The 23,719-nt window shown below is 40.7% G+C and overlaps 3 protein-coding genes and 1 non-coding gene across 5 annotated transcripts; 3 read left to right on the top strand and 1 right to left on the bottom strand.

Moving 5' to 3' along the window:
- Positions 1-3,523: 3,523 nt before the first annotated feature.
- On the top strand, positions 3,524-6,838 carry LOC121741513 (phospho-N-acetylmuramoyl-pentapeptide-transferase homolog). 2 transcript variants are annotated; one of them, XM_042134296.1, is made up of 8 exons: positions 3,524-3,839; positions 3,935-4,009; positions 4,219-4,439; positions 4,613-5,060; positions 5,150-5,214; positions 5,643-5,836; positions 5,967-6,175; positions 6,496-6,838. In XM_042134296.1, exons 1-8 carry the CDS (start codon positions 3,708-3,710, stop codon positions 6,676-6,678), a joined length of 1,527 nt encoding a protein of 508 aa, XP_041990230.1. In that variant the 5' UTR covers positions 3,524-3,707; the 3' UTR covers positions 6,679-6,838. The 2 variants fall into 2 exon arrangements, with proteins under 2 accessions (XP_041990230.1, XP_041990231.1); XM_042134297.1 differs by having other exon boundaries at positions 3,705-3,839; positions 3,919-4,009.
- A 452-nt stretch (positions 6,839-7,290) lies between these two features.
- Positions 7,291-9,080, top strand: LOC121741515 (60S ribosomal protein L18a-like protein). The gene is made up of 4 exons (XM_042134299.1): positions 7,291-7,668; positions 7,919-7,991; positions 8,131-8,245; positions 8,828-9,080. The coding sequence occupies exons 1-4, from the start codon at positions 7,446-7,448 to the stop codon at positions 8,885-8,887; spliced, it is 471 nt and encodes a 156-aa protein (XP_041990233.1). The 5' UTR covers positions 7,291-7,445; the 3' UTR covers positions 8,888-9,080.
- A 618-nt stretch (positions 9,081-9,698) lies between these two features.
- LOC121741514 (60S ribosomal protein L18a) lies at positions 9,699-11,304 on the top strand. The gene is made up of 4 exons (XM_042134298.1): positions 9,699-9,828; positions 9,935-10,050; positions 10,190-10,253; positions 10,766-11,304. Exons 1-4 carry the CDS (start codon positions 9,814-9,816, stop codon positions 11,105-11,107), a joined length of 537 nt encoding a protein of 178 aa, XP_041990232.1. The 5' UTR covers positions 9,699-9,813; the 3' UTR covers positions 11,108-11,304.
- A 1,280-nt stretch (positions 11,305-12,584) lies between these two features.
- TRNAR-ACG lies at positions 12,585-12,657 on the bottom strand. Its single transcript has one exon. It is a non-coding gene; the product is annotated as a tRNA-Arg (tRNA).
- Positions 12,658-23,719: the final 11,062 nt, after the last annotated feature.

Below are 23,719 nucleotides of genomic sequence, written 5' to 3'. Positions count from 1 at the left end.
TGTTTATTTATCCAAAAATCACGTTTTTATATTGACAATGATCTTCCATTGTCTGTCATTAGATTTCACTGTTAATTTTGTATTATAACTTCAATTAAATTAATTTATAAATAAATAAAATATATATATAATTGAAATAAATAAATAAATACCATAAATGCCATAAATAAAATAGAACCGATGTTGGACTTTGGACTAATGGTTGTCGTCATTGTCTTCTTGTTGAGTCACCGGATGTAGATAAAGTTTTTGTATAGACCTTGTGCTCATGATAAAACACGGTTCTTAACCCAGTCTAACTTATATCTACGTAACTATTTATTTAAATTTCTTTATTTTTCAATGTTTTGCATTTTTTATAAATAAATGGGTTATTATTTAAAATGACTATCGTTTCAAAGTAACTTAATCATAAATATATTCTTTAAAGCTTTTCTTATTTTTCAATGATTTTTTTTCTTCCACCTCGCAGTAGCATTAGGTAGGGGCGGCAGACGAGGAATGCCAAAAAAAATTTTAGAATCAACCAGAAACATTATGGCCACCCGGCTCACCCCCATCTGCATGAATTTTTTTTTTAGAAGAAGAAGATGTCAAACAATATCGATTTGACTTTTTAAAAACTCATGTTGTGAAATTATAATTTTGCTGCTTATTAAAATAAAAAAGCTTCTCTCCGCATTCATTCACTCCAATGAATGTAAAACATTTAATTATGACTTTTATAGCTTGAATATATAATCATTATTTTTCAATTTGTCTCAATTAATGTCTCATAGTTTTGTCAAAATTGAAATGGCAAAACCTAAGGTATGAAAACAAAATGACATTATTATATTTTAAGTATTGTTACGAGACGTCAATATATTCAATGCTTGTTGTCATATCGTATTTGATTTTGTTATCTTCCGGTTTTATTATTTCAAAAGATATGGGAAGTCAATAAAAAATAGTACTAATAATTAAAATGGCAATTATCATACTGGAGTTCTATCATTCATTAGACACAAACCATATAAAAAAGGATAGATTACAACAAAGTGGAGGCACAACTAAAATAAATCAAGGGCTCAATTTATTTATTCCAATAAACATGAATAGTAGCTAGAAAAACATATAGAACTTAATTAGTCCAATTTGCTACTTTTTCAAAATCAGTGAGTGCCTCCGGAGGATATTTAGATCTGCGATAAAAACCGTCTTCTCTATGAGATAATAACATCTTTTATTTGCACATCTACTTTTATAAATATTTGCATCAAAACGTTAAGAGACTTGTCTCTTCCATTCCACAAAAACTGACATGAGAACGAGGTCACTAACGGGATCGCACAGAAAGTAAATGTGAACTCTTTGCCATGATCGAGGCTTTTTATTCCAAAATCTTTTGATGAGCAGGCGATTCGAAATCATTGTGAATATAAACATGTGATTTTTTGAAAAAAAAACAAGCTTTTGTTGTGTATGAAAAAGCCACAAGAAATACTAACAAATATTTCAACATGTTGATTTTTTTTTGCAGCTATTGGTTGGTATTTTTGGATCTGCATATTCATGTATATATAATACAAACATAGAGAAGAAAATAAGATTTGACAATAATGAAGGAAAATAATATTTACTTGCTTGAATTTGAATATATAGTCATTTAATTATTTTAGAGGATTTTTTTTTGGAGTTCAACTTTTAATATAGGCTGGTACTTGATTGAATATAACTATAAATTACAAAAGTGAATCTCATTGTAAAATTCAAATGTAAATATTAACTTAATTATGCATTCAAATTATAGGGTTTGAACACGATAATGTCAAGATTCACTTTTATGTAATAGTGACACTTATAAACGTTTTGAAAATATTTATGGTAGTCGATTTGTGTTATAGGAGTAATTTAGTTGACCTGATTTATAAATAATAATTTAACCAAAATAAGAAACTGGCCCATTTTTATAAATCAATATATAACGCAAATCAACTACCATAAATATTTTTAAAACGTTTATCAAATCATCAAGTGCCACTAAAATCATCAAGTGCCACTATTATCATATACTACTAGCCAGTCTTTTGATTAATTGGTTTATATTACTCCCTCCATCTCATAATAGAAGTCCTATTTGGTTTGGACACGAGTTTTAAAAAATATATATAAATGAAAAGTGGATTGAATAAGTAAGTTAGTAGAATGTGTGTCTCACTTATATATATCTATACTATTAGTTTTATAATAAAATGTGAGTGAGATAAGTTGATGGAATGTGGGGTTTACTTACTATTTATGGTAAAAGTGTGAAATAATTTTTTTTTGTGGGATGGACGAAAATGACAAAATATGACTCTTGTTGTCGGACGAATGGAGTATAATATTGTAATTGGATGAATTGATTTTCTTCTAACTGCTCAGTCTTTTGATTTATTCTAATTCTATAAATGAAATAAATTGATTTTCTTAGATTATTGTCGTTGAGTGAGATCTTCTTTCCAAGGTATACTAACGTGTGTGTGTGTGTATTTAAGAATATGCAGATCATAAATTACCAACATAAAATACTTCAACATGTTGAACTAGGAGTATATGTTACTACTATTTGTTATTGTTTTTTCATGCATAACGAAACTTGTTTTATTTTATATTCATTGTGATATCCATCGCCTCCTTTGAGATGACGATTTTGGCTTCAAAAGCCTCAGATTTTTGCAAAGAGTTCACATGTATTTATGGTCCTGGTTCAAAACTGTGGAATGGAAAAAGCCATTTTTATTGTTTACAATAAAAACAAAACAAAACTGGTGAAAATAAGAAATCTATGGGAAAAAAAAAACATTTTCTGCTCTACTTTGTGAAAAAAAGAATGAAATAAAACTGGTGAATTAAATTTAGAATAAAGAGAAATGAGGTAAGATGGATTCGAACACGGAACTTGCAGTATGTGAGAACCCTAAAGCTTCATCACTGGTTAGAGAAGACGATTTTTAGATCTCTAATCCTCCATTTTTTAAAATTTATATCAATATGAGATATTTATTCACAAATTAAAAGAGTAGTTATAGTAATTTTTTTCTTGGAGCTTATATTTTCCCAAAAACATAAATTAGACGATATAATAGTAGTATAATTCTTGAAAGAACTACTCCCTCCGTCCCAGAAAGATTGTCTCGGTTCATTTTTTGCACTCGTTTTGCAAAAATAATAATAAATAGGTAAAATTGAAAGAGAGTAAAATAAGAAAAAGAATAATGTAGGTAAGACTATTCTCTACGTTATTCTCTCTTTTACTTTACTCTCTCTACTTTAACTTTTTTTTTTTTTTAAAACGAGAGTGAAAAAAGATTTACTACTGCATGTATTATAAGCACCAGAAATAATCAATGCTCGAAATTTTGATAGAATGATATATTGTGGAAAAGAAATCAAATGAATTATTCATGACAACGATCATTCTTGTTTATAAATATCTGCCATCTTCAAAAAAAATAAAAAATAATGCGTGGATAATTTCCACTGGCCATCGAAGAGGCATCTGTGATGGCTCTAAATATATGCCGTGTCATCGTTCACGCGCTCTGTTGGCGCGTTGGAGATTCTCACCCTAAAGAGCTCTTCGGAGATTTCAAAGCTGCGGTAAATTCATTTCCCCCTCTGGAATGAAAGATGGAAATCCTCAGTTGCTGACTGCTGAAGTTAGATTCTAGGTGTGTGCAGTCATGCAATTGCAATCTCATGCTGTGAGTAGGAGGAATCTCAATCATGTAGGGTTTCTCGCGGGTTGCTGCTGTCTCAGACTCCCGTCGTCGCGCCTGTCTTTCGGTAGCGCCTCCGGTTATGCCGAGCACAAGGTGATTAATTATACGACGCGATTCAATCGGATGTTTGTGCGTTTGATTTCGATATAAATGCCGACTAATTATTTGTCAGCTGTTGATTGGGACAGTTGTTTGAATCACGGGTTCCTAGCCATGGATTTCGCGCGGCGCGCGGAGTTCTTCGAATTTTCGCCATGGATGATGTATGTATGCAATTTGCTAATATGTTAAGCTCCGTGACCAGGATTTTGGTCGATTTACTTGATTGTGGATTAATTTCTCAAATTTATAGTTAAAAGGAAATAGGCTAAAGTTTCTCAATTCTGTAAAATGCAGAATTGGTGAAGTATTTTAGTCTTTATTTGGTTGGTTTCTGTTACATTAGAACTAACTGGTTAAGCTCTGTGACCAGGATTTTGGTGTTTCATTTGGAGATTGGAGTAGTAATGATAGGCCCTTTGAATATATGTATTCATCAAGCGAGGGTGAAGACAGCGACGGGGATCTTTTTCTGCAGCCGATTACGGATGTTGATCTTCCCACCTCAAAAGAGCGGTTGCTGCCGTCTGATGACACCATAACTGTGACTGCGCATAGGCTTTCAACGCTCGGCAGCACGAGAAGGAGAAGAAAGTAAACTTATGAGCTAAATTGACTATAACTTGCGACCTCTACTTTTTTCAGATTCATTATGGGCATTTTGCAATGTGGTGTTGTTGTTGATGTATTGCTTGCTAATAGAATGCCATTTATGTATGTTGAATTTATTGTCTGACTCAGGTCTTCGTGGTACTCTCTGCTTGCAGGACTGTTTATGGAATTTGGAACAATGTTGGACTTATGTCGTTTTCAACGTTTCTTCTTTTACTTGTGGATCAGTGTGCGTGGCGGATTGTTAGATTGCCTCTCGCACCATTCTACTTGATGCGGCCTTTCCTGATATCTGTAATTTTAGTATCTTGTGCTGGCTATATTTGTGTCCCGTTGTTTCGTATGTTTAATATGCGGTCAAGAGTAAGGAAAGGGGCACCGATCCAACACTCTTCCAAGAAAGGAACCCCCACAATGGGCGGCTTGTATTTTGTACCGATTGGCCTACTTGTTGCTGAAGTTGTACTCAAATTTTCATCCATTGAAGTTTCTGCAGCAGCAGTAGCAACTATGGCATTTGCTGCAATTGGTCTATTAGATGATTTTTTGAGCATCAGCAATAAAAATGATGGCCTCTCTGCTTGGATTAGGATTTTGTTGGAGGTGAAGCTACTTTTGTCTTCAGTAATCTCATTATTGTTTCTTTTCGAGTTTTTAGATTTTTTCTGATCTCTGTTTCCTACGTTACTTAGGCAGCTACCGGAATGTGGTTCTCCTATTGGCTGTGGACAACGGACATATCAACACCCTACAACATGTATATCTTCTACTAACTAATTTCGTCAACCTTTTCTTAAGGGTAACTCACACATCCATGCTTGCATCACAAATCATGTGTGGCACCATCATGAGTTTCAGCAACCTGTGAACTCAGTGTTACCTCTTTGTTAGTGACTGCTTCAACCTTAACAGTTAGCTAGCAAGAACTTGACACTTTGTAGTTAAGACTTAGGTACTTTAATTCAGTGTTTGTTGGGATTATCAACTTGTAGGTCCATGTCGTCCGTTTCTGTCATTATTAGTGTACCAAAAACAGATAATGCTTATCAAGAATCTCATGTCACCCTCTTTTGGTGGTTTTTACATTTATGCATAATGCATTTTTCTTCATTATATTTTCTAATAGCATTTCTGCTGTATTAGCAAGAGATTTGCTTTGTTACTCATGTGTACTTCGTATGTCAGGAAAACTGTGGTTCCTCTACCCGGACCTTTGGGCCTTGTTCGCCTTGGGAAATTTTATCCAGTCTTGAGTTCATTTTGTTTTGTTTCCATGGCCAATGGTGTTAATTTGACTGATGGACTTGATGGGCTGGCTGCGGGAACTGCTGCATTAGCATTCATCGGGATGTCAATTGTTGTTCTTCCTATATGCTCCGGTAGTTAAATAATCTTTTAAAACACCCCCTCCAAAATTGAAAAAAACTGTTTCGTTAGTTAGTTTTAGCAAATTACCACACAGAACTGATGTCCCTGTTTCTGACTTGCTGTGGCTGCCACCAATATCAGATCTTTCAGTATTTGGAGCATCGATGGCTGGAGCATGCGTTGGTTTTCTTTTCCAAAACCAGCACAAGGCATCTATATTCATGGGCGACACAGGAGCTTTAGCTTTGGGTGGGGCTCTTGCTGCAATGGCTTCTTGCACTGGAATGTTCTTCCCATTGTTCATTTCATCAGGGATATATGTTGTAGAAGCACTTTCAGTTATCATACAGGTTTTTATCTCAATCTCATTTGCATCACTCTATGAAATAATATGTGTCATTTTTGGAAGGTGGTAATCTAAACAATATCTGCTAGCCTATATGTGAATTTTCGTTACATTTTCACCCATTCAGATTAGTTCTTCAATATAACTTCACCCATTTTCACCCATTTGTTGAAACATTGTTTGAAAAAGGAACGTTGTTAACTTTTTTCTATTGCTCTGTCTGTTGGATTTGCTTTGTGAATTAAACCTGCTAATGCCTATGTGGTAGTCAGAATTCATATTGGAGGCTATGTTTCATCACCTCACTAGAGGCTTATCTTTCAGGTATCCTTCTTCAAGGCGACCAAGCATTTCATGCGAAGGGGATACCGAATTTTTCGAATGGCGCCCTTGCACCACCACCTCGAGTTATGTGGAGTTAGAGAACCAGTAGTTGTTGCCGCCGCATATTTTGTTGCGTGTTTGTTGATCCTATGTGCAGCATACGTCGGCCTTGCTTCTGCTTGACCAGCAAGTCTGGATGCGTTGGTGCCGACTAATTCTTCTCAACAGTTCATTTTGTTACTAATGTTTTCTTCAGCAGAAATTAGATGAAGTGAGGAACTCATGTTCATGTACAGCAAAACCAGCCAATTTTGATATGTAGCATTGATTTTCTTCTACAGTAGTATAATGAGTTAGATTGCGGTTGTTTGTTTTTTTTTTTTCCTGTAATAAAACCACCATCAAGCAATGCATGGCTAAATCGAGGGGATCGTAGTTGAGAAGTCGGCTCAGGGGATGCAGAGGCTAACTGGAAGGCACTGATCGGAATGCAACTCATGGTTTACTTCATAAGTATAACTGCAAATTAAACAACATTTTTTGAGTTAAACCTTGAAAGACCATAACAAGCTACTATGCATGTCATCAAACCAATATTCCTGTCATACTTGGTTTTTCGAGAACAGCTCAGCGTTGAGAAAGAAGGATCATGGAAACGGTGATAAAATGATAATAAGGTTAATTGGATTTCTTTCTTCATAATCTAAATTAGAATGAGATGCTTGATTTTTTTTAAAAATTAAAAAAATACTCCAAACCTATTTACTAGTATAACTAAAGAATAAAAGTACTCCAAGTCTCCAATAAAACAAATAGAGAGGGAATATCGCGGCGAAGGGTGAACTTGGACTTGGAATCTTGGATCGATCATCTCTCAATCGATCAACTAAACCACCAATTTCCAAGGGCCGGAACCCTAGAACCGCGATCTTCTTCTTATTCCGGCGAGAATGAGCGAAGAAGGCGGAGGAAAGACCCTAGGCGTCTCGGCCGCCGCCCAATCTTCGCCACCGCCGCCCAATTATTACTACGGCACTTTTCAAGGCGTGGCTAATTATCAGCCCCAGCCCCAGCCCGATTATTCGGTGATAGGAATCCCTCAGCCTGTGCTCCCTTCCGCCATCTCTGCCCATCCGCCGCATTACTATCCTCCGGGATATCACGCCGTTCCTGGTATTTCCTGATTTGTTTTTCCCTAATCCATTCGATCCTGGTTCAATTATCAATATGTATGCTCTATGAAGGAATAATTGGAACACTAAACTGATTTGGTAGCTTTTTGAATTTGTTTGTCTTGTGCGAGTATCTTACTGGTCAATGCATTTTGTGTAACTAATTTGCAAAGGTGCAATGGCACTATCGCAATGTTAAGCGATGAATTTGACTTCTGTTTCATTCTCCTTCAATATTCTGGGGATTCTAGGTCATGTTGTTGCTCATGGACCTTTTAGGGAGGAACGGCTCCCCTGTTTCGGTGTTGGACTTGGATGGCTCTTGTAAGTTTATCTAGCAGTCATTGTCTACTTAATTATTTCAAAATTGCTTTTCTTAAGAGATAATGTATGCGGTGCAGCTGATAGTTGAATGATTTGCCCATCTTGTTCAGTGAAATAGGAACTTTTCTGATTTTGCTAGGTTTATTACTGGTTTCTTTCTGGGTGCAATCCCCTGGTATATAGGAGTTTTTCTACTGCTATGTGTCCGTATGGATGACAGGGAGAAGCCTGGACTCATTGCATGTGGCATAGCTGTAAGTGTTTTCAATCTCTACTAGAATCTCCTCAAGTGTGAATTCATGGATGTTCCCAACAGTTAGGGTCTTAGGGATGATATATATTCATATTTTGGTGTTTTATGCCTGTTTTTTATCCAGTGAATTTTGAAATTTAATTGTCAAAGAATAAGTATCCGAGGTTTTTTTTGTTAATACCCCCTCCCACCAGTCACCATCTGTTTTGCTTCCTGATTCAACCGCTTGGGTTTATTTGTGTTGGGGCCGTTAATGTGTTGCTCAAATTGATGTTTTGTTGTGATATTTGGAAAGAGTATTTGAAGGTGAAGTGCCTTGACGAAAGACAAATCCATTATCCACTTATTAGAGGGTTAAGAAGTCAGGAATGGTGGAATCACATAATGTAATGTGATGATCCACCTCTAATACCTATGAAAAAACTAAAAGAGAAACATTTCTCATGTACAACACTGAATTGGTACTTGGGTTATGCAACATCAATCGAATAACTGTGGAATCTATATCTCTAGATTCCCACTTGTTATGTAGTTTTTGTGCTGTTATGTTTATAGATGTTTGCTCATTCTTGGACATTCGCAGGCTCTGCTAGCTGCTCTTGCTGTTACTCTTGGTTTGACAAATGCAAGTTATCCCTGGTGAAGCAGCAGCAACGTTGTGTATTCTCCAATTAAAGTCCTCATCAGAGTTGGACACTGTTGAATGTTGATTGTATTAATTTATCAGAAAAAATGTTAGTATTATTTTCTCTGTGGTAATCACCTTCTGTTCCTAAATGATTGATCACCCATGCAATTATATACGGCGTGTATATCGAAAATGTTTATTGGTCTCTTGGTTCTCTCAGATTTTTTATGAATATTTAAGTTGAAAATTGATTGTCCCTTTCAAGATGCTAGAAGGTTTGGATACTTGAGAAAAGGTTTTAATAAACTCCCTAAGGCCTAACGTATATATCGAAAATCAAATACAATCCTAAATTTTGATTTAGATCAAATACTTTACTTTGAAATTTGAATCTAAACCAACTCTGGCTTGCTGGACTGGGTTATGCATAAAATTGTAGCATAGCTAGCTGGTGTTGCTAAAATAAAAAAATACTTGTACTGCAAATCATTAAGAGTTGCAATAGTATTAAGAGTTAAAAAGAAGCCATGATTTGGCTAATTTTGTTATTTCGTGGTAAATAAATATGTTAACAATCATTACTACATGTAATTAGTTATAAAAAATTGCGAAAGGGTGCAGAGAATTACTCTGCTAAATTAAATTATTAATTAGTAAATAATCGGTAGGTTTATAAGCTTAGATCCTGAAATTCATTATTCATTCGCATCAAATTCCCAATATGAATCCAAAACATCAATTCCCAATATGAATCCAAAACATCAAATTTCAATTCAGCCCAAACCAAAGCCTGGCTAGTTAAATAAAGAAATGGGCCCAAGATCCAAATTAGGGTTTCTGGAATTACAAATCCAATCACAAAACCCCCTTCACAGTTCACACCCCTTCACCTGCCGCACTCTCCTCTTCATCGCTTAGATAATTTTGAATTAGGCCGGACAATGGTGACTTACAGGGTATGTCGCCGCCACAGACTCTGTATTTTGTTTAATATTCCTAGTTAGATTGATTGAATTTGAAGGTAATGCAATTAATAATCTCTACACGTTGTACGTTCTGCAGTTCCATCAGTACCAGGTGGTGGGGAGAGCTCTGCCGACGGAGACGGAGGAGCATCCGAAGATCTACCGCATGAAGCTTTGGGCCACCAATGAAGTCCGCGCCAAGTCCAAATTTTGGTATGTATCTGTCTGCGTTTATGCGTTAATTGGATAATTATCAAAGAACTTCCATTTATTCTTATTATTTTCAGTGGTTTTGGGAGTAAAGTTAGGGTTACTCAATTGGACTATTATTGATTCATAATTTTGTATGTAGGTATTTCTTGAGGAAGCTTAAGAAGGTGAAGAAGAGCAACGGCCAGGTTCTTGCTATCAACGAGGTATGATTCAATGCTATTCTCGTTATCATTTTTGTGCTACTGTATTAAATTTGATTGATCTCTTAACTATCGTTTCCTTCCCGCAATAAGATATTTCTTCTATGAAATTAACAGAATATTCTTGGGATTTTAGTGTATTAGTTCTTATTACCTATATAATGCAACTGTTATTCTAGCTGCTATTTGTCTTAGATTGTGATATAACGTTAGAAAAGTTAACTCGAAACTTGCATTAATCATTTGATCTAGGAATGATTTGGTACTTGTAGATTGAGCTACTGTATCTCCTTTGTTTCTTCTGGTGCTCTATCAGCATTTGTTTTGGTTAAGATTGTATCCTCGGATTCACAAATGTTGTCATTTCTTGACTTGCTTTAGCCAATTCTACTCATTCCTAACCAAATGATTCTTGCTCCAATTTCTGCATGTACTCTTTTGAGTTCCGACTCATTTCTAAATCTTGTGTTGAAGTCTCATCTGAAGTAATGCATGTTTCCATTCTGATTGCTTAGATTTTCGAGAAGAACCCTACAACCATCAAGAACTACGGCATCTGGTTGAGATACCAGAGCAGAACTGGTTATCACAACATGTACAAGGAGTACCGTGACACCACTCTGAACGGTGGCGTTGAGCAGATGTACACCGAGATGGCCTCCCGCCACAGGGTGCGCAGCCACTGCATCCAAATCATCAAGACCGCAACTGTCCCGGCCAAGCTTTGCAAGAGGGAGAGCACTAAGCAGTTCCATGATTCCAAGATCAAGTTTCCCTTGGTCTACAAGAAGGTTAGACCACCTTCCAGGAAGCTCAAGACCACATACAAAGCAACCAGGCCCAACTTGTTTATGTAAACTGTGTGGGTCATTTATCGTTGGAGAAAAATCAACTATATTTTGATTACAATCTAGACGGGAAAGCGAGTGACAATTTTCTTCATTAGTCTCCTCAATCTGAACTCCTTTACAATGTTCTGTTTTGTTGACCTAGAGCACTGGGCATACAAATTGAGACAGATAAATTGCAGTTTCTTTTGTTGGCTTTGGAAAAATTTCTGTTTTGTGGGACCTTCCATTTTTTAGTATTTAGCTTGCCTTTTTTAATTGATTATTTTGTTATCCGACTTTAGGTGATTATTTAATCATCCTCCAGTTTACATATAAATATCCTAGCAATATTATTGATTTTGTAGGGGCAATTAGATGTTTCATGCAAAATATTTTACCTTTGTTTCAATTTAGTAAAAAAGTATTAAATTTATATATTTCATACAAAAAGTTACATTAGTGTTTTAAATTAATACATTCTCTTAAATATTTTAAATATAGTTAGTTAGTTTATAATTTATCCAACTTATCATAATAATAAAAGAATAATTAGAGATTTAATACAATTAATCACTTAAAAAATAACAGTCAATATCAATTCTTCCCGCAATTGATCATGGTTTAAAAAAATTCTACCTCTTAATATACTCTATTTTTTATTGTATTCTTTATAGCACAAAGTATAAAATAAGTTCATATTTCATCTTTACAAAATGACTAATTTGAGCTTCAAACAGTCAATAAGTCAATATTTAATTTTTACAAAAAGATTCAATATCTTTTTAGTTGTATTCTCCATTGTTACATGAGAAAACTTCGATAATAAAATGCAATTCGCTAATTTGATGGTGAAGAGTGGTGATTTATTTTCTGTGTTTTTCATTTTTGTATGTAATAAACTGTGTTTGAAATAATTAATGGAAAGTTTTAATGTAAAACTTTTTGTACAAATTTGAAATATTGATGAAACTTTTTGTATGTATGATGTAATTGGAAGTGACGGTGTTAGTAGGGACTTAACGGAATGTATTAATTTAAAACACTAATGTAACTTTTTGTATGGAATATGTAAACTTAATACTTTTTGTACTAAATTGAAACAACGGTAAAACATTTTGTATGAAACATGTAATTACCCGATTTTGTATGTAATCAATTTGTGCATTCTTCCATGGTTATGAAAAAGAATCATATTTTCTTTTGTAACTTTTTCCTTTTAGTCATAAATGTTACCTACATAGCAATAAATCAATTCAAATACAAACATAAATATTCCAAATAATAGTAACATAACTGTGGGTACATGATTAATATGAGAACGCTGGTGCAAAAAACAAAATGTAGGAATGGAATTGCACCACAATGAATCCAATCATAAATAAATATAAATAATCATATCAAATTACATGCATGCAATCAATCCAAATACTAGTATAAAACTAAATAATCCAACAATCATAATATAGTCATGGTGCCAATAAAAAGCAAAAACACAAAAATAAAACGACTCTGCTGGGGATCGAACCCAGAATCTCTGGTTCCGTAGACCAGCGCCTTATCCATTGGGCCACAGAGTCCTTGTTTAAATTGTTACTTTAATTATGCTTTATAATAGTAAGTCTTTAGGCGACATTTCCATTTCAGAGTTATAATCAAAGACAGAGAGTATATTACTACTATAAAACTAGTACTCCATATCATAATTACCAACACAACTCATATTCAACAACGATTAAATTGTAATTCAATATATATGATGGGGTACGTACTAAACAAGCCCAATAGCAGTGACGGTCCATCAGCCCAAAGCCCAAGGAAGAGTATCAGTTCGGCATTACCAAAGAGTTCGGCCCCAGCCTACAGCTCGGTAAAAGCCGACCAATCAGTTCGGCATTACCAAAGAGTTCGGCCCCAGCCTACAACTCGGTAAAAGCCGACCAATCAAGCTCTACTCTCAGATCGGCAAAAGCTGCTCGGTCATAGTTCAGAAGTTCGGTCTCAGTATTCGACCGAACTGGGAGATAGTGGACTCATGCAGAACCTCCACGACCTCCACTACACGATCTATTTAGTGGTGTCAACTCATGCAGGATCTCATGCAGGATAGCGGACCAAACAAAGAGATAGTGGACCCATGCAGGATCTCATGACCTCCACGACATCCACTACCTAGTTAGTGGTGATGCAAGCCACGACCTAGTTAGTGGTGATGCAAGCCACGACCTAGTTAGTGGTGATGCAAGCCACGATCTTAGTTCAATGTATAAATAGAACTTAGATCAGATAGAAAAGAGGCTCTAGACACAAAATATCATATAGCAAGTCTGTATTTGTAAGCTGAAAACCAGATCAAGCAATACAATCTTGCCCTCCTTTCTTCCCGTGGACGTAGATTTACCTCAGTAAATCGAACCACGTAATCCCTTGTGTCGTGATCTATATTTTTCACCCGCATTTGTTACCATAAAAAATTCGCCCAACCATCACTGGCGCCGTCTGTGGGAAACAGAGAACCAAATTTGTGATAAAGCGAATTTTTGACCCTTTTTCCACCCCAAAAAAAAAAATGCATACCAGATCACGTAACACCCATAATACCGTTCATGATAACCATGAGGAAGCTAGTCCAGCCCGCAGGTCTGGAAAACAGCCTCGGGAGAAATCTACTTCCAGTTCTCACGGAGAAGGAACAAGCCGCTCAAAGACTCATCGCACCGAGTCTTCCCAGCAGCCTGATTTGAACGAGGCTGTCAAGTTGTTTTTGGCCGAGAAGCAGGAAGAGTTCTTAATTTTCCTGCAAAAGGGCCAAAAGCCGGAGACGAGAACGGTGGATTCTCCCTCCTCATCCAGACATGAAAGTCACTACCGCAGTAGTGCTGTGTCTTCCAGGAAGAAGAATCCTCAACCCCGACATGTTCCTGTTCCTCCTCGATACCGGAATCACAGGAGAACTCCATCTCCTCCATACCGAAGAGATGTCGGGTTCGCCATGTACGGAGCATTGAAGACTCCGTTCTCGGACGATATCACCCGAACTCCCTTGCCACAGAACTACCGAACTCCGTCGATGACTTATGACGGGTTAGAGAATCCTCATGACTTCCTGGGACGCTATCAGTATAACATGGCGAACCAGGGTCTCAATGAGGTCCATATGTGCAAGCTGTTTCCCGAGCTGCTTATCGGGAACGCAAGAAGGTGGTTCGATAGCCTCCCCCAAGGCAGCATTAGATCTTACCGAGATCTAATGGATGCTTTCCACAGGAGGTTCTTTCAGAAAGCGGAAGCCCGAATCACTTCGGCTCAGCTGCTTTCTATACGTCAAAGTCGCGACGAAAAGATCAGCGACTTTATGACGAGATTCCACAAGGAATGCCTACAAGTAGATGATCTCAATGATCTACTTGTCATTTCGGCATTCCAAAATGGAATCCTGCCCGGAGCTCTCTACAGAAAGCTCGTGGAATGCAGTCCGCAAACAGCTCAAGAGATGTGGGACATTGCGGACCAGTTCTCCCGTGCCGATGAGGCAGACCGTCGCAAACGGTCTTTAGACAGCTCATCCCGAGGAGACAGGAGGAAGCCCGATCATAGCGATCAGGGACATCCTCGCCGAACTCCTTTTGGCGATCAGGGACATCCTCGTCGAACTCCTTTTGAAAGGATTCAAAGGACTCCGGTGCAAGACCGATTGGGGCCACGTCTCAATCCCGAGAAGCCGCCCGCTCAGTTCGTACCATTGAACAAGTCGAGAGCGGAAATTTTCGAACTGCATTCCGATATGTTCGAAAAACCAAAGTGGATGACGAAATCGGCCGCGCGTCGACCTCAGGATCAATATTGCTCTTTCCATCAAGACCACGGTCACGATACCGAGGAGTGCCGACATTTGGCTGCAGGTATTGATGCTCTTGTGAAAGCAGGGACGTTAAAAAAATACCAAAGCAAGCAGCCGAAAAAGAACAAAAAGCAGAGAGGTGCAAACTGCGCTCCTCAGGATCTGAAAAAGCAACAGGACCCCGAAGACGATGACGAGCTGCAATATGATGGAGTAATCCTGACTATTGATGCTCTCCCTGCCGGGAAGACTAAATCGTCCCTGAAGTCAGAGCGCAGAGGCTTCAATCGAGAGGAGCCAACGCATAAAAGGCTGAAGCAGGACGAAGTGATTACATTTTCAGATGCAGATCCCGTCCCGGCCATCTCTCCTCATCAAGACGCTATTGTCATCCAAGCCGGAGTGGCAAACAAACTGATCCACAGAGTGTTTGTGGATACCGGAGCGTCAGTCAGCATTCTTTTTAAAGAATGTTTCGATAAATTAGAAGTGGATCCAGCTCGGCTCAGTCCGGCTCCACTTCCTCTGAAAAGTTTCGCCCAGGAGGACACCCGCCCTGAAGGTATTATCAGCCTTCCGATCACGGTGGGAAAAGCGCCTACAAGCTCCAGTACGATGATCGAGTTCTTTGTGGTAAAAGCTCGGTCCCCGTACAACATCATCTTGGGAAGAGACTGGCTCAACGCAGTTCGGGCCGTTTGCTCTACTTATCACCTCACCATCAAGATTCCCACTAAAGGGGGGATAGCGGTCATCCGAGGTGATCAAAAGAGAGCAAAAGAGTGTCTGCAGATTGCGCTTAAAAGTGCCGAGCAATCAGATCGGCATCATCAAGCATAGCAATCACAGCAGCCGGAGTCAGAGGCAAGCGAAATGACCGAAGTCACACCAGAGTCGAACTCAATGACCGTTCAGTTATACGAAGATGATCCATCCAGAACGGTCAAGATCGGTTTCGCGGGAACGCCCCTACTCCGGGAAAAGACCATCCAGCTCCTCAAGGAGTACAAAGATGTCTTTGCATGGTCTCCGTTGGACATGACCGGAGTGCCCCCTGAGGTAATCACTCATCGATTAAATATTGATCCTTCAGTCCGGCCTATAAAACAGAAGCAAAGACTCTTTGCGGCAGAAAGAAATCAAGTCATCCATGACGAAGTCCGCCAATTACTGAAAGCGGATGTATTATTCGAGGTGAAATATCCTTCTTGGGTGGCCAATCCTGTGATGATCAAGAAAAAAGAAGGAGGATGGCGGATGTGCATAGATTTTACTGATCTAAACAAGCACTGTCCTAAAGATTGCTATCCCCTTCCGAACATAGATAAAAAAGTAGAAGCTTTGATCGGCTTCGAAATTTTCTGTTTTCTTGATTTATACAAAGGCTACCACCAAGTTTTAATGGATGAGAATGATGCTTCAAAAACGGCTTTCATTACTGACTTCGGCATCTTTGCTTATAAAAAGATGCCATTCGGTTTAAAGAATGCCGGAGCCACATATCAAAGGATGGTAGATAAGCTTTTTCGGCATTTGATCGGAAAAGAGGTTGAAGTGTATGTTGACGACATAGTCGTCAAAAGCAGAAGCACCTCGGAGTATGAAGACAACCTCAAATCCACCCTCGACGTGCTCAAAAAAGCCAACCTCAAACTCAATCCCCAAAAATGTACCTTTTTGGTAGATTCGGGAAAGTTTCTGGGTTGTTGGGTTTCAAGGGACGGACTCAAGGCAAATCCCTCAAAAGTTCAAGTTGTTCAGAACATGGCGATGCCGAAGTCCATACATGATGTGCAAAGACTAACTGGATGTCTAGCCGCACTGAATAGATTCCTTTCCCAAGCAGCCGAAAAGCAACTACCGTTCTTCAAAGTATTGAAAAAGGCACCAAAGTTTGAGTGGGGAGCCGAGCAGAAAAAGGCTTTTGACGAGCTCAAAAGTTATTTAGCCAAGCTTCCAATTCTCTCTGCTCCAACAGATGCCGAAGTGATATTCTTATACTTAGCGGCATCAGATCAAACCATTAGCGCGGTGCTTGTACGAGAAGAAGGCCTAAAGCAGCTTCCCATCTACTTTACAAGCCGAGCATTAAGAGGTCCAGAAACAAGGTATCAACCTCTGGAAAAAATTGCTCTGGCATTAGTAAATGCAACAAGGAGACTGCGGCCATACTTCTATGCTCACAAGGTATGCGTCTTAACCGATCTGCCACTTCGGCAAGTTTTGACCAAGCCAGAAGCATCAGGCAGAATCGCCAAATGGGCCATAGAGTTGGGAGAACACTCAATAGAATATCTACCTCGGAAAGCCATCAAGGGACAAGCCTTGGCAGATTTTCTTGCAGAGGCAAAGTTCGATCAAGCAATCCCTGTTATTGCCGAACAGAAAAATCCTGCCAATGACGAACTAACACAGCCCCAAGAATCCGAAGTAGAACCGCCGGACTGCTGGAGTGGATTCGTAGATGGAGCTTCGAATAAGACGGGAAGTGGAGCTGGTATTCTACTTATCGCTCCCGACGGACACGAGGTAACTTATTCACTTCGGTTCTTATTCCCAACTACTAATAACGAAGCCGAATACGAAGCCCTCCTTGCCGGACTTCACTTAGCGCAAAGTCTATTTGTCAAATCTCTCAAAATCCATTGTGATTCACAAGTCATAGTGAATCACATGCTGGGTACAAGTGAAGCCCGAGATGAGAGGATGAAAAAATACTTGGACAAAGCGCAAAGCATTAGCCGAAGTTTCTCTTATTTTCGGATAATCCGCATTCCCAGAGCGGAAAACAGCCGAGCAGATACTTTAAGTAAGTTGGCCTCATATCCGAGCTCAAAGGTGGAGGAATTACTACACCGAAGCATTGATGAAGCTGAGGTACATTCAGTAACCAGCTCGCCGAACTGGATGACGCCGATCTTACAGTATCTAGATCAAGGACAACTGCCCGAGGATAAGAGAGAAGCTCGGAAAATCACATGCCGAGCACTTCGATATGAACTTCATGAAGGAGTCCTATACAGAAAGTCCTACCTTCAACCGTTATTGCGATGTGTAGGACCAGAAGAGACGGACTACATCCTTAGAGAAGTTCATGAAGGATCTTGCGGTAGCCACATCGGAGCTAGAGCTTTAGCTAAAAAAGTTCTGAGATGGGGATATTATTGGCCAACTTTGGTACAAGAAGCAGTGCAGCTCGTCAAGACATGTACGAAGTGCCAAATTCATGCAAATATCCCAAGGATGCCGCAGACCGATCTATGTGCTATGCAAAGCCCTTGGCCTTTTATGCAATGGGGCATAGACATAGTAGGACCACTACCACAAGCTCCTCGGCAAATGAAATTCCTTATCGTTGCCGTGGATTACTTCACGAAGTGGGTGGAGGCTGAACCATTAGCTACGATAACGAGCTCGAAGGCATTGGATTTCGTCTGGAAGAACATAGTGTGCCGATTTGGCATACCCCATATCCTCATTTCGGATAATGGGACTCAGTTCACCGACAAGACATTCAAGAATTGGTGTCAAGAGCTGAATATTCAACAGCGGTTCACTTCGGTCTCCCACCCACAAGCAAACGGACAAACGGAGGTAACAAACCGTATCTTGGTGAAAGGGTTAAAAGCTCGGTTAGAACAAGCCAAAGGACAATGGGTAGAAAATCTCCCTCAAGTCCTATGGTCCTACCGAACTACACCCAAAACCTCCAACAGTGAAACTCCGTACAGTCTGGTGTACGGCACTGAAGCCGTGATTCCGATTGAGATCGGCGTACCCAGTCCCCGAACTCTAAATTTCTCCTCAGAAATGAATGATGACGGACTAAGAGCCGAACTAGATCTGGCCGAAGAAAGAAGAGAATTGGCCTGCATAAAAGCAGCCAAGTACAAGGAGCAAGTAGCCCGGTATTATAACCAAAGGGTGAAAAAGCTGCAATTTCAAGTGGGAGATCTCGTCTTGAGAAACAATGAAGTAAGCCGAGCAGAAAAGCTGGGCAAACTCGAACCCACATGGGAAGGTCCATATCGGGTATCAGAAGTCCTCGGCAAAGGGTCTTACAAATTGACTCACATGTCAGGAGAACAAGTACCCCGAACATGGTACATTTCCAACCTCAAGAAGTTCCATTTGTAAGAGACAGTCCGGTCAGTCAGTTTTGTGTCTAGTTCGGTCATAGGGGTATGTGCTTTCTTTGTTTTTTACTTGTTTTTCATGTTTGTCTATGTGCGTTTTGTTTGTCTATGTGCGTTTTGTCTGTCTATGTGCGTGTCGTCTCTTACAAATGTTACTGAGGTATCTTGTTCTTCAAAGGCTGATCCCCTTTTTAGAACATATATAAGCCAACGATTGTGAGTCCAAGCTTCTAAGGAAGATACAAGACCACAATTCAGCTTAAGAAACAAGCAGTTCGTCTGAAACGAACTGCAACAAAGGGAAAGTCCGATCCACGCGATAAAACTCGCCGAATTAGGACAAGGGAAAGTCCGATCCACGCGATAAAACTCGCCGAATTAGGACAAGGGAAAGTCCGATCCACGCGATAAAACTCGCCAAATTAGGACACAAGCTTAGTCCGGTCAAAGAAATTTACTTCATAAGACCAAAGACGAGTCCGGTCAAAGAAGTTTATTTCATAAGACCGAGGACCAAGTTCGGTCAAAGAAGCTTACTTCATAAGACCGAGGACGAGTCCGGTCAAAGAAGTTTACTTCATAAGACCGAGGACGAGCACGATGAAATTTTTTCGCTGAGCTGTAATACGCAGTGATAGAAGCGAAATGAAGATTTCATTTATTAAATCTTGTTCGGCATACAACTCCGCTGCCCTACGAGAAGGCGTTACGCTATTACAAAAGACTATTCTACTGTCCCTGGTTGCTAAAGTTGAGCCATCTATTCACAAAATCCTCGTGAAGCCGAGTTCGGGCGTTCTCGGCAGCTGAAGAATAAGCAGGTCGACGAGATGCTCTAATCGACCTACCGCCTCTTCCCTGAGCCCGGGAAGCTCTAGCACCTCGGCGGCGAAGGGTCTCTTCACGAAGCATTTGTTGATCTTGCTCACTCATAATCACAGCTCCTCTACGAACTTCAGTCCGTCCTTGTCTTGACGTTTCCGGTTGCTCCTGAGTCCGTTCTCGTCTTGACGTTTCCGGCTGTTCCTGAGTTCGTTGCTGACTTGGAGTAGGGTTTTGAGCAAGTGAATCAGGGGTTTGAGCTGGAGTGCGACCATCTGTTGGCGGGAAATGCCTAAGGAATCTCTCGATTGAGGGACGCCGGGAAAGAATGATGTCGTACCGAGAAGCCCAGCGCCGCAATGATTTCACAACTTGTTGGCAAGCCGAGCTCTCCAGCGCATTGTTCCTCCGGAGTACGTGATATTCCTCCCACAGTTCGTCAACTCGTTCCTGAACTTCAGAGATGGTCATTCCCCCGCGCCTGCAGATGAAATCCTCATACGCAGTCCTCTCAGCGACGGCAGTGTTCAGCTCGGCCTCCAGATCTTTCTTTTCGGACTCTAAGTCCTTATTGTCGGCCTCCAGCTTCACTAAACAAGCCAAGAGTTCGTCATTCTTCATCTGGTCAGCTATGGCTTTTTTCTCAGCTTCGTCTAAAGCGGAAGAGTACAGCCGCTTCCATTGAAGTACCTCCAGCTCCTTAAGAGTTAAGAATACAAAGCAGCCTATGTCAGTTCGGCATTTCAGTTTACTGAGCAGGTAGTAAACCACAACAGGAGTAAAAGAGAATACGAAAAGCTATACGAAGACACAAGTGCAGAAAGAAGAATTTTTTCATTCATAAGAAAAAAATTTTACACGAGGGCTTCAAGGCCATTTTACAACAAGGAAGAAACTAAACTAAGAGAAGGGAGACGAAATCATACTCCGCCAGCTTCGTCTCCGGCTCCTCGGTGAGGTTCAGCTTCCTTCTCCTTGTCTGCCTCAGCTTCAGCCTCGGCCTCCTTGCTCCCCCCCAGCCTGCTCGGTGCCCCCATCACCGATCAGCAGCACCTCTTGCTCGGCCTGCCTGTCTCCAGTCTGCTGATCAAGCTGCTCGGTTTCACCCTCTCCGTGGAAAATTGGAGCGGGTGAAACTGGCCCTAAGGAGGCAAAGATAGCCTCCATATTCTCATCCCGGTCAGCTCGGCAACTACGAACTCGGTCAGCAGAAAGCAGGACCGAGGACGAAGCAAGCTCCTCAAGGAGCGGCAGACTCTGGAGACGAGCTGCTATCTCTCGGCCGTACAGCGGCAGGACGACTTCGGGCCCCTGCTCGGCATTATCGGTCATCAGTTTCAGCAGATCACCGACAAAGGCCGAAAATTGATTGCTCAGAAAGAGTTTCTCCGCGAAAGCACGGAGAACCTCCCCTTGGGCAACCACGGCGGCAGCATCCCTCCGTTTCGTCTGCTCTCGCTGGATGACGAGCTGGTTTTTGGCAAACTGGGCTTCATCCTGGGCCGAGATCCTAGCAGCTCTGGCCTTCTCAAAGTCTGCCTTAGCCTGTTCGGCCTGGTGACGAGCAGCCGCCAACTTCCTCTGCATCTCAGCATAATCGTTGGACGCTTTGGAGAGTTCAACGGCGACGAGCTTGGAGAGCATATCGTTCCTCTGAAAATGGAAAAAGGAAAAAGTCAACCGAGGGGCCACAAAAAATACAGGAAAAAAAGCAAGGCCAGAAAATCAAGAACAGAATTCACCTCGGCGAAGTCCGTGGGCCATAAAAAGGGCTCACAGATATGTTCCGAAGGAGGCGCCAAGACCACATCTTTCTCTGGCGCTCTTGGGGGTTTCTGGGTCTTCCCCTTCCTCTTTGCCGAAGTGGACTCCGGCTCTTTTGGATCCGAAGAAGAGGTCTTCTGCCTCTTCGGATTCTTCTCGGCATCAGACGCCGAGCTGCTGGTTTTCGGCCTCTCCGGTTCCTTAGATTCGGAGGATTTGCGACCGAACTTGTTTAGCAAGTTCACTGCCAAAAAGCAAGAAAACAAGGTTAGTTTTCGTCGTCAAGGCAGTAATGCATAAAAAAGAAATCCTCACCCTCAGCCTCTTCGTCCGAAGACGAGGAGTCGAACAAGAAGTCGCCCTTGACGAGCTCAGACTCCGAGTACTGCTTCCTAATCATGGGAATCTTATTGAGCTCGGCCTCGAGCTCGTCCAACGGTTCTACCCGAGGATGAGGAATAACGGACTTCGGCCCTCTCCAGGAAAAGTCCGAAGCCGAAGTCCTATTATAAAAAAAGAAGCGATTTTGCCATTTCGGCCATTTGGTTTTACAAAAGGCTCTAAAGGGCTGTAAAGGGATCAAATAAAACCAAGATCCCTTCCTCTTAAACTGGAAGAAATTAAGGATTGCCCTCAGAGACAGATCCTTGTCTAGCCTACGCAGTTCGGCAGCAAAGGCCGATAAGTGCCTCCAAGAGTTCGGAGTCACCTGACCTAAAGGGAGTTGAAAAAAATCTAGCAGCTCTACAAAGGCAGGGGGAAGAGGGAAACGAAGCCCGCATTCCAAGCCGGCTTCATAAACGGTGGCGTAACCCTCCGGCGGCGAGTCAGCCCTATGAAGGTCGTCGGGAATCGCAACCTTCCCCCCAGGAAAAAAATATTTTTCGTGTAGGGATATCACAGCATCCTTACTCAAGATGCTGTGAAAATACTCTACGGTCTTCTCCCCGGATTCTTTCCGGCTAGAAGACCCCTTACCCCCTTTCCTACCGCTACCTGACTCAGAAGAAGAAGAAGAAGACATGGTTCTTACTCTTTGAAAGTCTGAAGAAATTCTGAAGAAATTCTTGAAAGTAGAAGGAAATTTTTGCGCAAAAGAGAGAGAAGGCAGAAGAAGCAATAGCAAAAGTATTCAAAATGATGAAGAAAGGACGTATTTATCAGATTCGGAGAAGATTTCAAAATCATCGCACCGTTTCGAATCCCACCTTTTCAGGATTCAACGGCCGGATTTTACTGTCGCATTTAATGCAGTCACGCGCAAGGCACGTCCCCTGATGTCAGCCTCCCCCATACCTTTATCCAGAATGCCGAAGTGACTCGCTTCGCCGAAGTGATTCCCTTCGCTTTTCGGGGGGGGTAGTGATGGGGTACGTACTAAACAAGCCCAATAGCAGTGACGGCCCATCAGCCCCAAGCCCAAGGAAGAGTATCAGTTCGGCATTACCAAAGAGTTCGGCCCCAGCCTACAGCTCGGTAAAAGCCGACCAATCAGTTCGGCATTACCAAAGAGTTCGGCCCCAGCCTACAACTCGGTAAAAGCCGACCAATCAAGCTCTACTCTCAGATCGGCAAAAGCTGCTCGGTCATAGTTCAGAAGTTCGGTCTCAGTATTCGACCGAACTGGGAGATAGTGGACTCATGCAGAACCTCCACGACCTCCACTACACGATCTATTTTAGTGGTGTCAACTCATGCAGGATCTCATGCAGGATAGCGGACCAAACAAAGAGATAGTGGACCCATGCAGGATCTCATGACCTCCACGACATCCACTACCTAGTTAGTGGTGATGCAAGCCACGACCTAGTTAGTGGTGATGCAAGCCACGATCTTAGTTCAATGTATAAATAGAACTTAGATCAGATAGAAAAGAGGCTCTAGACACAAAATATCATATAGCAAGTCTGTATTTGTAAGCTGAAAACCAGATCAAGCAATACAATCTTGCCCTCCTTTCTTCCCGTGGACGTAGATTTACCTCAGTAAATCGAACCACGTAATCCCTTGTATCGTGATCTATATTTTTCACCCGCATTTGTTACCATCAAAAATTCGCCCAACCATCAATATACATAA

Source organism: Salvia splendens, chromosome 7 (genome assembly GCF_004379255.2).
Source record: "Salvia splendens isolate huo1 chromosome 7, SspV2, whole genome shotgun sequence".
Classification (NCBI taxonomy): domain Eukaryota; kingdom Viridiplantae; phylum Streptophyta; class Magnoliopsida; order Lamiales; family Lamiaceae; genus Salvia; species Salvia splendens.
Note: the sequence above shows the minus strand (reverse complement) of the source record. Positions and strands in the feature narration are given on the sequence as shown.